Raw genomic sequence first — 18,489 nt, forward strand, 5'->3', positions numbered from 1 at the left:
TGGCTTCGCCCGGCTCGCGGCCGCCATCCAGCACCACGTGCGCACGCAGGTGGCAGGCGCGCAGGGCCGCGAAGAAGCCGCGCGCCGCCGCCGCCAGCGCCTCGTAGTCGCCGCCGCGCGCCGCGTCCAGGCCACCCTCCAGCCACAGGCGGTGGTACAGGCTGCTGCCGTCTATGACGAGGCGCGCGTCGCGCAGGTGCAGCGCCGTGAAGAACTCGCCGTGTTCCTCCACGTAGCGCGTCAGCCCGGGGATGCCCATGGGTTGCGGGGGGGCGGCCGGGCTCGCGCTGGGTGACCGCGCGCAAACCACGGGAGACGCGGCCCTACTCGCGCGCTGGTGCGCAGGCGCGAGGCTGTGACGTCAGCGAGCTCCGAGTAGGGAAGCGGGAGGAGCAGTTTGGTTTTGTCCGTCGCTGTCGCGACCCCGCTCTCGGAGCGCCCCCTCCTTCCGGCGGGTCCCCGCCTCCCCCGGGCTCTATTTTTGGGGGGCGCAGCAAAGGAGCCCGCTTGCCGGGCAGCGGAGGTTACCAGGGCTCGGAGGCGCCGGGCTGCGTCATGTGACCGTGGCTAGCTCCAACAGCAACGGCTTCCCCGCCTTCGTCACACGATTAGCTTCCCAGTGGCTCGGCCCGAGCGCTCATTTCCCGTTGGGCTGCGCGCGGCGTTTCCTAGCAACGGAGCCCAAACACAGGACGGGCGGGAGCCTTGGCAGCCGGCTGGGCTGAGACCCCTCCCCCTTCCCCACGGGGCCTCGCCGAGCCCGGGGCGGGGCCGTGCCAGGTAAGTGGTCTGAGGCGGCGGGGGGTCATGGGTTTTAGTGGGAGCTCTGTTGTGGAGCAGGCGCCGAGGGACTGAAAGGTGAGATTCCCCCTTGCCTCCGTCCCATCTCCATGCTCTTGCCTGCTTCTAGCTCCCTGGCTGCCTGTACGAGGGGCACAGACAGGGAAGGGTTAACCAGGCTGAGCCTGCCCAGAGAGCAGCAGCAGTGGCTGTGGTGGCTATGCAGACAGGTTAACCCTCCCTTGCTTGTTCTCCTAGGACGGATGGCTCAGGCAGCCACTTGGTAAGCAGGGGGGAGAGGGGGGTGCAGCAAGAAGGGGCCTGCGAGGGGAGTAGGGGGCTTGATGTGGCCCGGTAGGGGGTGGGGCCCAGTGGGTGTTTATACTACTATGTAGTCTAGAGCTGAGGTTCTCAACCTTTTTTGTATGAGGACCCATGACCAGTCCTGACCCAATGTCCCTCAGTCCTGCTGTGCCCCATCCCCAGTGTGTGGGGCAGGGGGTGGGTGTGTGTGAGGCACGGGGGGCCCCAAGCAACCCCTTGCAAGCTGGAGGAGCTGGAACTCTGCCAGCCTACAGAAAAGCTACAGTTTCCCATGTTTTTCTCTTCTAAAGGAGAACCCATTTTTAAAGCTTGTCTACGACCCTTTCATATACTCTTGTGACCCACACTTGGGTCATGACCCACAGTTTGAGAAATGCTGGTCTAGAGTGGCTACACTTTAGTGTAACACGAGCTGGGTAGCACAGATCAGGGATAATCTTGCCCTGGAATAGCTTAACTTTGAGCCACATAACAAGCACTTAAAAAAACCAGTTTCAGGTGTTAAATGCTCCAGTAGCCACTCAAAATCTAATAACGAGATTGTATTAGTGTAATAACGAGACCCTAAGTTACATAGGCACCCTGGGACTTTCATCCCAACAAAAGGGGGAAAAAAATCTTGTAAGTAAGACTTGTAGGTCTCAAGCCCAAATAGATTTAGTTGTTGGCAAGCCCTCAATTAGAGGATGACCCCTACCACAGCGCATGGATGGATCTCAAGGTTATTGAAGAGTCCAGTCCTTGAGCCATTTAAGTTGCAGGTCTTTCAGCAGTGGGAAGTAGGCTGCAGGCTGGGAGTCTTCTCTTTTTCCTTCTTCTACCCACTCTTCTCTGCATTGAGGGCAAAACACTTTACCTCAAAATGGCTGTAGTGCCATCTCTTACTAAATCAATTTAGTCAGAACCTAAAAAGGGGTGTCATGAATAAAAAGAGTGTGTATAAATAACAAAAAGTCAGCAAAGAAAGCTTGGTTGTGGAGGTCAGAAAGTGCAGGGGTAAAGTGAGATTTGCCACAATCAAAGTAAGTTCAGTTGTGAAAGAAATTAAAACAAACAATAAAAGTTTCTTTAACCACATAGCTAAGAAGAGAGCAAGGAAAGAAGAAATGGGATTGCTACATTATAAGTATAGGGTTCTATAGTAAAGATGGGGTGGAGAATAAAGGTGCTTCATATATAGAGTGAAAACTAACTTTGTCTCCACCTTGAGGACACTGTAGAACACAGAATCAAAGTCTAATAGGAATGAGTGTGTAGAGGTAGAAATTATTCTAGCTAGGGGAAAGGCAATATTCAAAGAGTTTAGTGGACTCAAGTTGTGGGGACTTGTTAAGCTCTATCCCAAAATACTGCAAGAACTAACATGAGAGACTGCAAGTATGGTAGCAAGAGCTTTTAATTAATCCCTCAAATTGTAGAAAGATTTATTATATGACTTGAGCATAGGAAAAAAAAAAGCCTATGTTTATAAGAAAAGAAAAATGATCTGGGCAATTGCAGAATCATTAGTCTGATCTCAATAGTATTCAAGACTTCAGAATAAGTTTTGAAGGAAGGAATAATTAAATTCATGAATGGGACAGGCACCATGGGTTTACTGCAGGTAGATTATGCTAGCCTAATCTAATATCTTTAATAAGATAATTCACTCTTTCAAATGACAAAAGTCATGGAGCTAATGTCTCTGGACTTCAGTAAAACATTTGATGTCATGTGGAAAATTACTAGTTGAAATGGAGAATATGCGGATCAGTACCCCATATGGAAATATATGGAGGATAAAATAGTAGAAAAAGGGAAGATGACAGTCAGTTGCACTGAAAAGGAAATTGAGTGGATTTTTTTCAGGGTAAAACCAATTTTATTTGATACTTTCACTAAGGATCTTGGCACAAGTAGTAGAAGTATGGTAATGAAATATGGCGATAATATAAAGTTAAGAAATATTATCAATACAGAGGAAGATCAGACTGTTATGTGGGAAGAAATGAATGATGTTGAGGACTAGAGTAATAGAAACAAGATTAAATTTACTAGTATAATATGCAAGGTGATATACCCTTAGGGACTTGTGCTATAAATGGGAAGCTTGTCATTTGGAAATGAGAAAAAAAAGTAGAAAACCATGGGTATGTTAGTGGACCACAGATTGTGACTAAGCCATTGATAGGATGCAACTGAAAGGGGCAAATATGACCAGGTCTGCATTGCAAACTTAACATGACTGGCAGTGGTACCCTTAAGCACATGCTGCCTCTTGAACTGGAAGGAGATGGGCTGTTTTATGTCACTGTCACTAGTGGTGCCAGTGAAAGCATGGCTTATGGTGTTAGGAAGTATCAGATGAGGTCCAAGAACAAATGAGTTCCATAATAAGTTTAGGTTGGAAATTAGAAAAAAATTCCTTACCATTACAGCAATGAGGTTCTGGAACAACCTTCTCACAGGTGTAATGAGGAGTAAGAAACTTAAATACATTTAAGATGGATCTTGATACATAAGTGAAGGGAATTTATATAGCATGATTATTGGAGTGGCTAACTCAGAAGTTCCTTTTCAGTCCTGTGTTCTTACTAGCAAAGCTTGGATACCTCAAGCCTTGGTGTAAAACACTGATTAAGAGCCAATGGAATTTAAGCTTAGGGCTGAAATTATGTGCTGGATGCATATGTTCATTTTATCAAGTGCAGCACAAAAAGCATATTTTGTGGAGGGCAAATGATGGACAGAGGACTTGAGCCACCCTTTGTATCTTCCTGATTCTGGGCAGTTGTGACTTGTGGATTGATTAGAATTGTTCAGGATGTCTGTGTACTGTCTTGCAGTATATTTTGGGCCCTTCTTTCCTTCACCAAACTCTTACTGCCTCCAGTTCTGACAGCTGTGAGGGTGGAATTATAGGCGTACACATTCTGGCCCCATTCTTGCCTAGTGGAATTCCCTGAAGAGACATTTACCTCTTCTTTGCCCTCTTACCTAGATCACCACAGGAAGGGCATTATAACGGCTTTAGGGTACGTCATGATCTGACCCTTTGTGCAGAATACATGGAAAGAGGTGATGACAGAAAGTCACAGTAGATTAAGCTTCTGATTGCATGCAAGCTTTGACAGTCTCATCTTTCTATGTCACAACCTGAACAATATAACAATTATGAAGATTTCTGTGGCACTCAAGTAATCTTTGCTAAAGTATATTCACATAAAATATACTCAAGAAGCTGATTGTGATCTAGAAGTGATGTAGTGTAACTATGGACTGCCAGGTGCCTGGTGGTTTACTAGTGCTTCTGGCTTCTCCCTGCCTCCCAGCTGTTTCCATGGGTGTTCTTTATGAAGGAAAGAGATACCTATGAAAGCAGAACTTTTTCATTTTAAAACAGTTTTTCATACATTAATTATTCATCGGCCCCAAGGGAGGCAGGTAAAGAAAATATATTGGCTTCATTTTATAAATGGAGAAACAGAGGTAAAGCTTGTGACATACCCAAAGACAAAGGAGAAGTTAGAGGTTTGTTTAAAACTTAGCTGTGTTGAAAACTTAGACTTTTGTTCAGATCCCTAGACCATGCTTTTCTCAAAGGGGCTGTACATACTAGCACAGTATACTAAAGTACTTCGTAGGTGTCTTCCACAACATTTTTCATCTGTAGATTTCAAGGCACTCTACAAAGAAAGAATCTTTATTTTGATTTTATGCATGAGAAACCAAGCCACAGAGAGGTGGAGTGCCTTGTTTTAGGGCACCTAACAGGTGAGTAGCAGAGGTGGGGATGGAAGTACAATCACGTGTCCCAGTCCAGTAGCTAAAATTATGTCACGAAAAATTGTGAGGCATTTAGAGAATAATGGTGGCTATGCAGTTACTTGAGAGAGAAACTGAGTTATGTTTGTTGAATCTCCTGAGAGTTTCTGGGCTTTTCTCTATCGTTCCTGTATGTTTGTTTATTATTTTTAAATATTCATCTTTTGCAAAAAATATTCCACATAGGACTTTATTTTGCAAAATAATAGCATAGAAACATTGACTTGACAAGAGAGAAACTCACTGAAAATATGTAGATTTTATAGGGACAGAAATTTAGCATTTTACTTTTTTCCCCTGCCCACCTAAACAGTGTCCTTTCATGCTTTGTAAAAGATTAGGAATTATACAAATAGAAGATTATTTATCCATTGTACTTTGCTTACATTTTGCATTACAAAACTAATTTTTGTCATGGTTGGTATTTGAAGGAGGATATAGAATCAAAGGAATGTTCTTTTTAATGTTTTCACTTTTTAGAAGAAAAGATGGTACATCATTTGTACCATTATGAAAATAACTTACAGTAATTAGAAGTTGGCTGTGTTTCATACTATACTAACAATGCCAAGTTAAACCCATTGGCACAGAATATGCTAGCATTTCTGCAGATGGGTGTTTACAATAGTTTCATGCATGCAAAATATTGTTATAAAATGCAGAATCATAATCCTTATGGTGCTGGAATGGCTAGATACCTAGCTGCAAGCAACAGTTTTCTGTATTATGCAGCCTTTAAAATTAAATATTCTTGTTTTACTTCACCCAGTAAATGACATTTTATATACACAAAACATTTTGATGCTGCTGTTAACGAATTAAATGGTGGTTACCTTCCTGAAGACATTTTTTGGTTTCCTATGTGAAGTTATAGTGCTAAGAAAATATCATGTTAACTCTTTTCACTTCAGAGGATCCTGAAGGTCTTTATTATGGAAAGAAATATATGGCATTATGAACATTAATGATGTTTTAGAAATGGGAAGTGGAACATGAATCTTATCTGTAATTCTTGTCCTACAGTTGAAAATCACGTCAGCAGCCTTTTTAGTTATTAATTCTGCAGAATTAGGGCTTAAAAAAGAAATACAAAAACAAATGAGTCTCAAGAAAGTGATTGAGAAGAGATTATTAGTGAGAAGAAGAAAGGAGAGAGAGGAAGGTTTCTTGAAAGAAGTGGATTTAAGTATATTAACCTTAGCTGAACATAAATTAGCCTATTAATTTATCTGCCATTGCAATGGGAGGATATTGGCAGTGCTTTTGTCTCCCCTGTTTCTTGCTTGCAAGACGCTGTAGGGTGTTTTTGGTTTTGTCTTTGTAATATGCTTTATGATTGTAGTGTGTTGAAAAGGATGGTTTTTAGGGTGTTTTGGATAGCTGTTATCTGTGGATGCAGGGGACTAGACTCAATTAGTGATGTGAAAGGTAAAGTGATTAATCATTTAACCAGTAAGTGGAGTTAGCTTACCAGTTATCTTTAGCTCCAGGTGGATGCAGTCTGGCAGAGAAGATGGGGAGAGAAACTGCGTAGTCCACAGCAGGAATCAGAAAGCAGCAAGGTGGCCATGAGGGACAAGTGAGCAGAAGGGGAGGGGAGAGGAGGACGAGTATGGTCCTTGAACTTCAGAGGAAAACATCCAGCAACCTAATGGCTCATCAGTTAAGTGATTAGCTGCTCCCTCACCAGATGCTCCTTGGCTGGGTTTAGATCTGCTATGTTATCCATTAATTGCTTAACTGATACAATTAGAGGAGGGTAAACAAATATTTTTAAAATGTTATTTACATTTAGATCTTAGCAAGGCCTTAGATTCTGTTTCCCATTAGATTGTCTCATTTAAACTGGAGAGTACTGGCCTAGACCAGTCCACAATGAGGTGGGTTGGCAACTGACTCGCAGGCCGATCCCAGAGAGTTGTAACTGATGGGATGACCGCATCCTGGAGGGTCTTCTCCAGTGGTGTCCCCAGGAATCAGTGCTTGGGCCTGTGCTCTTTAAAATCTTTATCAATGACTTGGACGAGGGTGTGGAAAGTACAATGATTAAGTTTGCGGATGACACCAAGCTGTGGGGAAATGCAGGCGCATCAGAAGATGGGGATAGGTCATCAGGGAAATGATGCTAGTTCTGGAATGTGATGGCAATACTAGTAAGTTAAAGACAGGAAGTGAAGGACAATAGCGTACCCATTTGAACCCTCAGGAGGGATTTTTGGTATGCAGCACACAATTATGTTTGTTCTTGAAAAACATATGTGATCTTTTTAACAACTGCATGAGTGAACATCTTAGTTTCATATCCCCCACTACTCTGTTTTGCCGAGGCATTTATTTTGTACAGCCACAGAGAGTTCCCCACCTATTAAACTGACAGTGCACCTTTTATACTATCTTTAAAGTTTCAACTTAAAATCTACCACCCAAGCCTTAATGTGCAGTGAGCCTATTTAACTTGTTTTAGGTGGCAAGTTGACACTTTTGGGTATATATTACAATTAACAGTTTGAATATTTAAGTGTTTTTGTGGTTTTTTTTGGCCTAGGTGTTTTCTTTTGAATATCACTGGAATCACAGGAGCATTATTAAGGAGACTTGAATTTGGAAGATACTTTTTAGGGAATTAAATGTAATCTCTCTTACATGGAGCAATGCTGAAATTCCAAGAAGCTGTTCAGCATGTCAGTGTTTCCAGATCTGTTTCCACCTTCTCAGATACCTTGATTGCCAGAAGGTACATTCTTCAGAAGAAGCTTGGCAGTGGAAGTTTTGGAAAAATCTATCTGGTTTTAGACAAGAAGGCAAAACAAGGAGAAGAGTTGTAAGTATGGGTTAGAAAAAAATGAGTTTTTAATGCATTTATTAAAAATTGGACCACAATTCTATTCTAATTGTCTTTTTTTTTTTGTTCTATTTTTGTTTTCACCATTAACTCATTACTAATGAAACCAAATTCAGAGGTATTCCCCGCCCCCTTCCCCCTCCATCCTTATTGATAATTATAAATAAGATTAGCCTTAACACTGAACTGAGCACTTGAGTTTGGTACTTTTCTGCTTACAGGTCTTTGGTCAGTGTATTTTATAGTCTTCAAACTTAAGTCATTTTTAATTTAGATGCCCTCATCTCCATATCCAAGTGCTTCCTAAATTCAAAGTATTTAAGTGCCTTCCAGATACTAGAAGAGATTATATCTAATGAATTGCTAAAATTAAAAATGCCCAGGGTTAAAGTGACAAGAAACTATTTACCGCTTACTTAACATATAAGCTTTTTTTTCAAGCTATATATGAGTTTGTGGTAACTGCATAGGGAAGTATTTTGTCTTTCTGAACAACATGATTTTGAGCCATTCTGAGAAGAAATGACAAGGAGTATTAACAGGGGTATAAGTTGCAGCAGTGTTGGTCTAAGGACATAGGCAGACAAGGTTCTTTGGGTGAATCTGATATCTTTTATTAGACCAACTTAAATAGTTGGACAGCAATTATTAAGCAAGCTTTCAGGTTCAAAAACCCTTCGTCAGGTTAAGGAAGTTTCAGCAGTTGGCATGTGCTCTTCCTGGATGGAATGAAAAGTAAAGAAGCCAAAGGCTGGGCTGGTATGCATACAAGACAGGTAGTCAGTGAAAATGTAGATTGAGGAGTCAATGCGTGAGAGAGAGGCTGGGGGTGGGGAAGAGAGAGAAGGGGGATGAATAGTGGAGAGATACCTAGGGAGTCAGATGTCAGGCAGGTTATAATGTGTCATAAATCTGATGTTTATATTTAGTCCATGATTTTTAGTATCCAGGAGGTTGATGAAGTGGAGTTCATAGGATCGTCTCTGGGAGGTGTTTGGTAAGTTTCAGGATCAGTCCTCAAAGGAAACTTACCAAACACTTCCCAGAGATGAGCCTATGAACTCCACAAGGCCAAGCGCACCTTGTCATGTATTAGCAGATGCGTGACCAACAGATGAAGGGAGGTGATGCTCCCCCTCTATGCTGCATTGGTCAGGCCACAGTTGGAGTACTGTGTCCAGTTTTGGCGCCACACTTCAAGATAGACATGGAGAATCTGGAGAGGGTTCACAGGAGGGCCACTCGCATGATTAGTGGCCTCTGTGAAAGACCCTACGAGGAGATGTTGAGTGATCTGGATCTCTTCAGCCTTTACAAGAGATGGCTGAGGGGGTGACCTTGTAGCCGCCTACAAGTTTATCAAGGGAGGACAGCAGGGAATTGGTTATGCGCTATTTACCAGATCACCCCAGAGAGTAACTTGGAATAATGGGTGCAAACTAGTGGAGAGTAGATTTAGGTTAGACATTAGGAAGAATTTTTTTACAGTAAGGGTGGCCAGAATCTGGAATGGGATTCCAAGAGAGGTGGTACTATCACCTAACTTGGAGGTCTTCAAGAGGAGGCTTGACAGTTACCTGGCTGGGGTCATCTGACCTCAGTTCTCTTTCCTGCCAGGGGCAGGGGATTGGACACAATGATCTATGAGGGACGATGTTGGCAGCAGCCGGGCCATAGTGGCAGAGCAGAGCTACAGCCTGGCATGCAAGTGGTTGGTGGCAGGAGAAGACAAGAGCAGCGCAGTCCCCCGGTCCATTACTCCCTTGTGCTGCTGGGAGTGAAGCTGGCATGGGGTCCTGGCAGCGACAGCAGCAGCAATGAATCTTGTCAGTCCACTCTGCCCTCTTGTGCTGGGTCCTGTCCACTGGGCCACAGAGGTGGATCTTGCCTGTTCCAGTCCAGCCACACTGCAGCCTCATGCCTCCTGTGGGTTCAGAGATCTGTTTGGGCATGTTTCCTCCCCCCCCCCCGCCCATGGCTGTCCGACGCATCACCTGTGCCCCTTCCCCCCACCCTACTGCATTGCCTATGCCCCCACGTTGACTTACCTGTGGGGAGCTGTGGGAACTGCTGTCCACCATGCTGCCTGTCTGCCATGTGCATGTCATGCACCCTGTCTGATTGCCTTCCTCCCATTCCACCCAGTCCCAAGCAGCCCCTTGCAGGCTCGAACTCTGCCGGCCTGCAAGGGGAAACCCACAGTTTCTCATGTTTTTCTCCTTTAAAAGAGAAAATCTGTGTGTTTCTGTGGCAAACGGCAAACCCAGATCCCTGCTGATCAAGCACTCCTGAATCAGTTAGGAGTTTTGCCTTTGACTTCTGTTTGCACAGAAATCACACAATGTATTTAGACATCTGTTTTGTTGTATTTTATTCCTGTTTATATTTGGACTTAAAAAAATGTGTTCTCTCTTTCCAATTCAAGTATGTTATAATTGTATGTAAATAAAAAATTTAAGGAGCTAATGTTCTGAGGATTTAAGCTACAACTGGCGACTGGGCTAGCATGGGCGCTAAGGTGCACTGTTGGTGGCTTAGAGGCCACAGCAGAAGCACTCACGGCGCAGCCCTGTCAGATTCCAACAAATTTGTGCTTTCTGCTAAATACCTTGTTACAAGGGCATGAAAAAGGAAAGTAAGCTGCAACTTAGTATGTTGTTTGTCTCAGTGTTTTGCTGTAAACCTGTACATTCATGATGTGATTATTTAATAAATATATGTAGCTGAGACCCTTTTTTTTCTTTCTGTTGTCCTCACCTGTGTGCTCTTGTCAATATGCTTTGTGTTTCTGGTAAGTTCATCTATAGTTGGCACCAAAAATTTCAATGACATGAAATGTGCCCTTTTTAAAAAAATCAAAAATGTTTTGCGGACTTTTTTTTTTCCCCCTTAAGAAATACTGTGGTTAGCTTATTGTAATGAAGAATAGATTTTATTTGCAGCTGTCATGATGTATGTACCAAGTGTTGGGACCTTTTAGACATTACAGTAAAAGCTGTGTTAAATGGCATTTTACTAACCAGAATACTCTATTAACTGGAAGTTCCCCAGTCCCACACTGCCCAGCTGGGCCTGGAGGTGGGAACCAAAGCAGGGCCAGCTGCAGCTGCACTGCTGGGCCGGAGGATCTAGAGCCCCTGGGACCCCCATGCCTGCTCTGCTAGGTCCTGCACAGCCGAGGTGGGGCGGGGCGTGGGCCAGAGCCGCGGCTCCTCTGGGGGGTATGGGAAGGGGTGGCAGCACCCACCACTGCACGTCCTGGTTATTCAGATAGCTGGAATTTATAGATAACAGGCAACCCCTTACCCCACTCATGCTGGATGGCAGAGCTTTTACTGTACTATGCTGTCATGAGCTAAATACTGGCATTGAGACTAGAATTTGGGGCAACACAGGGAGCTGAAAGTCTTAATCGGTTCTTGTATTTGTTGCTGTATACTTGCTGCATAAGCAGAAAGTAACCTGCAGCACAGTTGTTATTTTTTTTTTTTTTTATAAACATTTCTTTAAGAAATACATCAATTACTTAAAGGGATCTTTAACTGACTGCAGTATTCTTTGCTTGTTCTTTGTAAAGGACAGAGCTGGATATAGTTATACTAACAAGATTGTATAAGATAAGTCATTAAATCTTCTGTTTTTATTTTTTGTTACTTTTTTAACTCCTTATTTTGACTTGTAGGATTTAGCAATTAAGAAAGTTACTGCTTTTAGCAGCCTTTATTACACGGTTCTGCAATTCACTGTTGTACCACATGGAGGCATAAGAGTACTGCGGTTGTTCTCCTTAACCACAGCTGAACTCTTTTGTTAATAATGGACTCATTTAACTGCCCATCAATTCATTATACAAGAGATGAAAAAACGTTTAGCTCCACTATAAATTTCTCCTATTGCATATAAATGCTAACATGAAAGTTCAAATGATATTTCAGGGTAAAATTTAGCTATTTAAGATTGTGTCCTTTTTCACGTTTATTTCGTACAGTGGTTTTATATATAACCACCATATAGGTGAGTGGGTGTGTACACCTTTATTTGTATTGTGTGTGTGTGTCTGTTTATATAATTTTGGAGATTAGAAGACTCAGTTTTTTTGATCCATCAAAATGTTCTCAAAGCACCACTAAGCTTGTTGAAATGACTGGCAAACAAAATAGATTTATTTTTCCTTGTGCATTTCATTAAAAAGAAAAATCCCCGAATGACCTGAGTGGAATGCAACAGATACAGTATATGGTACACTAAGTGATTTCTTTTCCAGTTTGAAAGTAGCATTGAGAATTTGTCTTTCTCTTTTTTTCTCTCGCGCCTGTCACTGGAGTTCGAGCATGCAAGTCCTCCAGTGGACAGTGCCTGCCTTCCAGGCTTCTTGGGCAGTTCAGGGGGTGCTCTGCAGTGTCGAGGGTGACCATTTAGTCCTTGCACTGTGATACTGCTAGTCCTTTCCCAAGGTAGAGGCGGGGGTTTCAGCAGGCTGATGTATTGGATTTTTTATTTTTCAACTGTGAGGGCAGGCCTTGTGGGCCAAAGGCCCAGGCTCTGTCTGTTGTACCTGGGTCCTTGCATGGACAGTGTTTTATATGTTTGTTGGATTGTTACCCCCTTTCTCCTTAATAAACTTATAAACAGTAGTCTGTCTGTCAGTCAGAGGCCACCTACTTGGTTTCCTTCCTGTACTGGGTGGCCAATTTGGGTATCATCTGCTTGGCCAACTTCTTACTTGGCTAGGCTAAGATGGCCACCCTCAAGAGCTGCAGGAACCGTCTTGCCGGGGCTGGCTTAGCTGACACCCTACAGCTCTTCCAGTTTTTGGTATGGATATGCCTGTCACTGGTTTGAGTATGCTGTCCTCCAGCAGATGGTGCCCGCTTTCCAGGAAATTTGGGCAATTCAGGAGGTGCTCTGCAGTGTCAAGGGTAGCCGTTTAGTTTTGCACTGTGATACTGCTAGCCTCTTCCTGGGGTACCAGCATGGGTCTCAGCAAGCTGATGTTGCACTGGATATTTTTCTTTTTAGACTGTAAGGGCAGGCCTTGCGGGCTGAAGCCCCAGGCTCTGTGTGTTGTATCAGGGCCCCCACATGGGCCATATTTTGGGGTTTTTTTGTTGGATTGTTATCCCCTTTTTTCTTTAAACCTTTATAAAATTCTTTCTGTGTGTCTTTCTGTCATGCATTTCAAACTGGAAAGGAAACCTGTAAACTGTTGCATTCCCTTTTGCGTCATTTGGAGACATTTTCTTCAGAAACGCACAAGGAAAAATAAGCCTATTTTGTCCTAGTCATTTCAACAAGCTTAGTGATGCTTTCAGAGCATTTTGATGGATCAAAAGTACTGAGTCTTTTAATCTCCAAAATTACCTCTATGGAGTAGCATTATATTTTTATTACTTCACAGCTGATCCATGGCTTAGTGAGATATAGGAATTAGAGAGAGAGCATGAAATCAACTACAAGTTGCTAATGATTTTCAGGGAACATTTGTCATGCCTGGCAACAGTCTAAATCGCTGTGGGAGAGCATAGAAATGAACTCTGAGATTATAGATTTCCAAGGAGAGCTGAATCTCAACTGTAGATGCAGCTGTTGATCAAGCATATCTTAGTGTGTTATGAAGCACGGAGCCTAGAGAAATATTTAACATAACACTACCTAAGCCTGTTTTTGTGGACTCTTGAAACAGTTTGCAGAGGCTTCTAGGAAACTAGTTTCAGGCATCTTGAATATTCCTTTTCATGCCCCAAAGGCTCCTGTTCAGAGCTGACATTGGGGTTTAATTTTGGCTTGGGGGAGAGGGGATTGGCTCTTTAGAGAATGTTAACTTGGTTCATTTTATATAAAAACACATGCGTGGAAATGTTCAGGTCAGCACCAGATTCCTGCTATCATCATCACTGGCAATCCCTTGCAGTCAAGGTTGATTATCTTCCATGACTGTCTTATCTGTGGGTCTGAAGAGGGTGAGAGGATGCTAATGTTGGTGCGTTTGTTCTCCCACTGGATTTGAAGGATCTTGCATAGGCGACATTGGTACTCCTCCAGTGACTTAAGGTGTCCCCAGTCCAGTACATTATCCACACTTCAGCTCTGTACAGTAAGATAGGGATCACTACTGGTTGATAAACCATTAGCTTGATTTTGAATATGATGTCTTGATCTTTGAACACCCATTTCTTTACGTGTCTGCAGGCTGAACTTGCACACTTGAGGCAGTGCTCGATTTCTTCGTTGATGTCAGCTTTCTGTGAGAGATGACTTCCGAGGTACAGAAAATACTCTACATTCTTCAGAGTCTCACTGTAAATCTGAATTACCAGAGTGACAGACTGCTCATTAAAAGCTTGTTAACAGTAGACCATAATCTTTTGAACATTAAACATTTTCTTGTATGCCTTGGAAAAGACCTCAATGATTGTTTGAAGAGCTGCTTCCAAGTTAGCACACACTACAGCATCATTAAGGTACTGGAGCTTGATGGTTGTGGTTGGGGTAGTGTGGCAGGACACTGTTTGTGCCTGCCACTTTAAGGGCCAGAAGACAGCAGCTGGCAGGTGCCTGATTAGGGCAGCCATTTTAGATTCAGGGCTCCCAACATAAACAGGGCATTTTGCTGCCTGGGAGGAGGCAACAACATTGCCTGGCTGCAGGGCTGCTGGTATCAACTGGAGGTAAGGGAGGAGCTGTAGGGGATGATCAGGAGGCTCTTGGTCCTGGGCATGACCTAAAACTACACCCTGCTTGGAGTGGGTGGCTTGGTGGGGCTCTCAGTGTCACGGGAGCCCCCAGGAAATGCCAGGCCAGTTACCACCCTGGTGAAAGGTGGGTCAGGGCACCTTAACCCCTAGCCGCCACAACCGGGTGGGATACCCCCTTTATATGGTATAGAAGGTGGACCCCAGAGAGAGAGTCGGGCCATAGACTCTTAACCTGTCTTGACATCTCCCATCTGGTCCAAGCTGGGGCCAGGACTGGAAGGGTCAAAGGGCCAGGGGCACACCGTGAGGAATGCCCAAGAGCTGAGGGCCTGGGGTTCCAACTGGCCTGGAGGTAGGCCAGGGCCAGTAGAGCTGAAGGTCCCAGGGGGACCACACCCATAAGGGGGAAGCAGTTCAGGGACCTATGCAGCTGGGAATGAAGGCAGAATAGGCTGTCTGAATGGAGGGATCTAAGTGGGGTCCAACTAGTAGGATTCTGGGACCCAGTGAGGTGCCGGTGATATGGATAACATCTGGATGCTACCTGCAAGGCTTGGGCTGCAGTGTAGGGGAGGAATGGAGCTGCAGATAGCACCCCCTGGCATCAGGGCAAGAAATGGGCAGCCTCCCGCTTAATCAACATCAATTAATCAATTAACAACAAGGCATGGTTAGAAGGTGGGCGGTTAGCCCAGAAACAGGTGGGCGCGCCACAGTGAGAACGGCTTAGAGCAGGCTTCCTGTTACAGGTAGTCTTGGTTTTGGCTTGGAGTCACCTGAGATTAAACAATTTACCATCCATTTAGTTGTTTAGGTTCACTCCAAATGGAAGTTTGTTGGTGGTCAGATATAGCATGGCAGCAAGGAATATCAAGAATAGCTCTGGAGCGATGAAACAGCCTTGCTTAACTCCTGTCTTAACTTGAAAGGGCTCTATGTTAGATCAGTTACTGAGAACAACTGCTCACATACCGTCATGGAACGGGCAAAGAAAGATGACAAATTTCAGTGGGCGTCTGTACCTCAGAAGGGTCCTCCACAGCACTTCTTGGTTGACGGAGTTGAAGGCTTTCATGAGTACCATGTAGAAGGGTTTATGTTGTTCCTGGTATCTTTCCTGTATCTGGTGAGCAGTGAAGGAAAAATGTTGGTTGTGCCTCTTCATGCCCTAAACTTGCACTGATATTACAGGAGGAACTATTAAGTGAAAGGAGATGGTTCAGGAGGGTTCTCGCAATGATCTTTCTTGTGGTGGACAGTAATTTCCAGTCAGACCTGTCTTCTTTCTTGAAAATTGTCATGATCCTAGCATCCCTGAGATCATCTGGGATATCTGATCATTTCAGATCCTTAAGATGAAGACATGGAGCTGTGATGTAAGCTTTTCTCCCCCCTGCTTGAAGATTTCAGCAGGGATTCCATCTGCTCCAGATTGCCTTATTATTCTTCATTTGCTCAATGGCTTTCCTCAATTTGTGGAATTCTGAGAGAGTTCCTGAGTATTGCTTGGATGGAATTGAAAATACTCTAGTCAACAACAGGGTCTTGATTTAAGATCTTCAAAATGCTCCTTCTAGTGGACATTGATGGCTTCCTTTTCTTTGATCAGGTCTCTGCCATCCTTGGGTTTCAAGGGGGTTGGTCTCTGAGTGCTCAGACCATAGATAGGTTTGGTGGCATTAAAAATGTAACCTCCCACCCCCAACACCCATATCGTGGATGTCAGTGAAATGTTGAGTCTCCTTCACTTTGTCTTTCCACTATCTGTTCATCATATTGTGAGTCCTTCTTTGTATCTCTGCCTTGTCTTGCTGGTGATTCAATTTATTTTGCTTGGAGTTGATGCCTTTCTGTCTTGTGCTTATCGTTGGTCAACTCCTGAATCTCCTGGTGGTTCTACCAGGAAGCCTGAAGGCTGGTTTGATAAGTGAATCCAAGTGCCTCTTCACGGGCACTGATGATGGTGGGCTTGAAGGCACCCCAACCTCTGCTGACATTTTTCCATTGTTGCTGATTTGAAATCACCAGTTTTTCATTGAGGAACTGGTAGAAGAGGTCTTGCTTGATTTGGCCCTTGAGTTCTTTGACGTTGAACTTCTATCAACATCACTTCTGCTGCAGCTGTTATTTGGGAGCCCGGTTGAGTGACATAACCGAGCAGATCAGTCCAGCAATAGTTGGCTCCTAGCATAGCTTGAGTGATGTGTGGACATCTTTGTGATTCTCGGCATGAATGATGACATAATCAGTTAAGTGCCAAAGCATAGATTGTGGGTGTTGCCATGATGTCTTGTGCCTGTTTTTTTTGGTGGAACATGAATCCACGTTCTGTGCATTTGGTCAAGGAGAGAATGCTATTGGAGCTGACCTTTCCCACTCCTTCCATGTTGTGTTCCAGAGGTTTCAGTCCCTTTTGACTGAGTTTGCCAAGCAGAATAAGTTTGTATCCCTCTGGCAAGTCAGAGAGGACTTGGTCAAGCTTATCATAAAATTGCTCCTTGATTTCATTGATAGTGTCAAGAATTGGGGCATGCATGCTGATGATAGTGGCATATTGGCTCCCTGCCAATTTTAAGACGAGGCATGAGCTCATTAAATTCACTGGGGAATTTGTTGAGTTGATTTATGGGTTCATTCTTATTGGCAAAGCCAACTTTGAAGTTGATGTTGTCCTTCCTGTTTATCCTCCCAGAAGAGGGTATAGCTCTCCTTGTTTTTTGAGCTGCCCATCTCCTGCTCACTGGGCCTCACTCAGTGTAGCAATGTCAGTGTTGTGTCCCCTGATTGCAGTGTGGCACTGTGAGCTGTCACTATTAGGATTGTCCCTAAAGGTCCTGATGTTTCAGGTCCTGAAAATGATTGTGCGTCTTTGCTGGGACTGCAGTTAAGGTGAAACCACTGGATATAGTTATCCAGTCAGGAAAAAGATGAGTAGACAGGTTATGTTTAGGGTCACCTCTTCTACCCCAGTCCCCATGTGGGGTGAGCAGGGTAGATCCTGAAGAGGGCTGCTCAGTCCGTTATAGCTGCCAAATCTCACTCCTGCCAATCCAAGTGCTAGATGACCTTCTTGTAACTGCTACCTTCATCCCAGTTCATAACTGGGAGCTTCCAGGCCTCACAGTCCTTCTCCCATCATCACTAGCTGGTCTCTGAAGGGCTTGAAAATTATGCTAAAGCCTTTTTTAATGGAAGACACCTGTGCATCATTTCTTTTATTGTGGAGAGGCTGCTGCACATCAGATTCCACACCATTCTTGGCAGAATGGGACCATGATCCAATGGCAAGGAGGCTAAGACAATTGGAGATCTCATTCCACTTCAGCCTTCATCTGCCTTCACAGCCATTGAGGTTCTAATATCTTCTTCTGCCTGCTCTGCCATTGAGGACTTTGTAGACTTGTGACTGGGGGCTGGGCAGGCTTAGTGGTGATCTGTACTTTTCATGTCACAGCACCATCTGAGGATATTTGTCTTTTGAGGAAGGAAAGCACTGATCTCTGCTGTCTCCACCACCTCCTGGTAGTGCTGCTATTGCTTGGTCCACAACTGCTTATTCATCAGAGTTACTTACCCCTGCTTATTTCTCAGCTAACCTTCCCTGAAGGTCAGTTCCACTATTCACAACCTGTGGATGCTGAGGGTAGCAGCACAGCTCTATCCCCAGACAACTCTGCCTCCTGCTATAGAAGTAGATCACAGCTTGCCTACAAATTTATCAAGTCTTACAGAGTTTTCCATATAAATTTTATATACTGAGGGTTTCTATATCTTTACCCAGTGGATGCTTGTGTGTCTTTACTGGTGAATTCAAGTACTTAATCAGCGGTTTACAAATATTTGTAAATTTAACGAATTAATAACCTCAGTCTTTGCCTCTTCTAATTGTCTGACCCAGTGTAGCTGTTTTGGAACAAGTGCGATTTTTTTTTTTTTTTTTTTTTAAACTAAGTAGTTTCATATACATCCCAAATATGGCCATAGTTATATTAGTACTCAAAGACATTATTCTCTCTCCTGTACCAGTATTGTTAAAGTAGTACA

The 18,489-nt window shown here is 43.9% G+C and overlaps 2 protein-coding genes across 3 annotated transcripts in view; one reads left to right on the forward strand and one right to left on the reverse strand.

Annotated features, from left to right (window-relative positions):
- The window catches only part of ASTE1 (asteroid homolog 1 (Drosophila)), a 7,755-nt gene extending 7,309 nt beyond the window's left edge, over nucleotides 1-446 (reverse strand). Inside the window, 2 exon segments of the mRNA XM_019536785.1 lie at nucleotides 1-13; nucleotides 16-446. The exon segment at nucleotides 1-13 is cut by the window's left edge and continues 1,051 nt beyond it. Of these exon segments, the coding sequence (XP_019392330.1) occupies nucleotides 1-13; nucleotides 16-259 (257 nt within the window). The 5' untranslated portion in view covers nucleotides 260-446.
- A 149-nt stretch (nucleotides 447-595) lies between these two features.
- The window catches only part of NEK11 (NIMA related kinase 11), a 185,456-nt gene continuing 167,562 nt past the window's right edge, over nucleotides 596-18,489 (forward strand). The window contains exons 1-2 of one of the 2 annotated variants that reach the window (XM_019536805.1): nucleotides 596-780; nucleotides 7,454-7,729. In XM_019536805.1, coding sequence (XP_019392350.1) covers nucleotides 7,560-7,729 — 170 coding nt within the window. In that variant the 5' untranslated portion in view covers nucleotides 596-780; nucleotides 7,454-7,559. Of the gene's footprint in view, nucleotides 781-4,399; nucleotides 4,858-7,453; nucleotides 7,730-18,489 lie in introns of those variants that run through there. The other variant, XM_019536796.1, reaches the window with a different exon arrangement.

This window comes from Crocodylus porosus, unplaced genomic scaffold, assembly GCF_001723895.1.
Source record: "Crocodylus porosus isolate Cpor-Errol unplaced genomic scaffold, CroPor_comp1, whole genome shotgun sequence".
Taxonomy (NCBI): Eukaryota; Metazoa; Chordata; order Crocodylia; family Crocodylidae; genus Crocodylus; species Crocodylus porosus.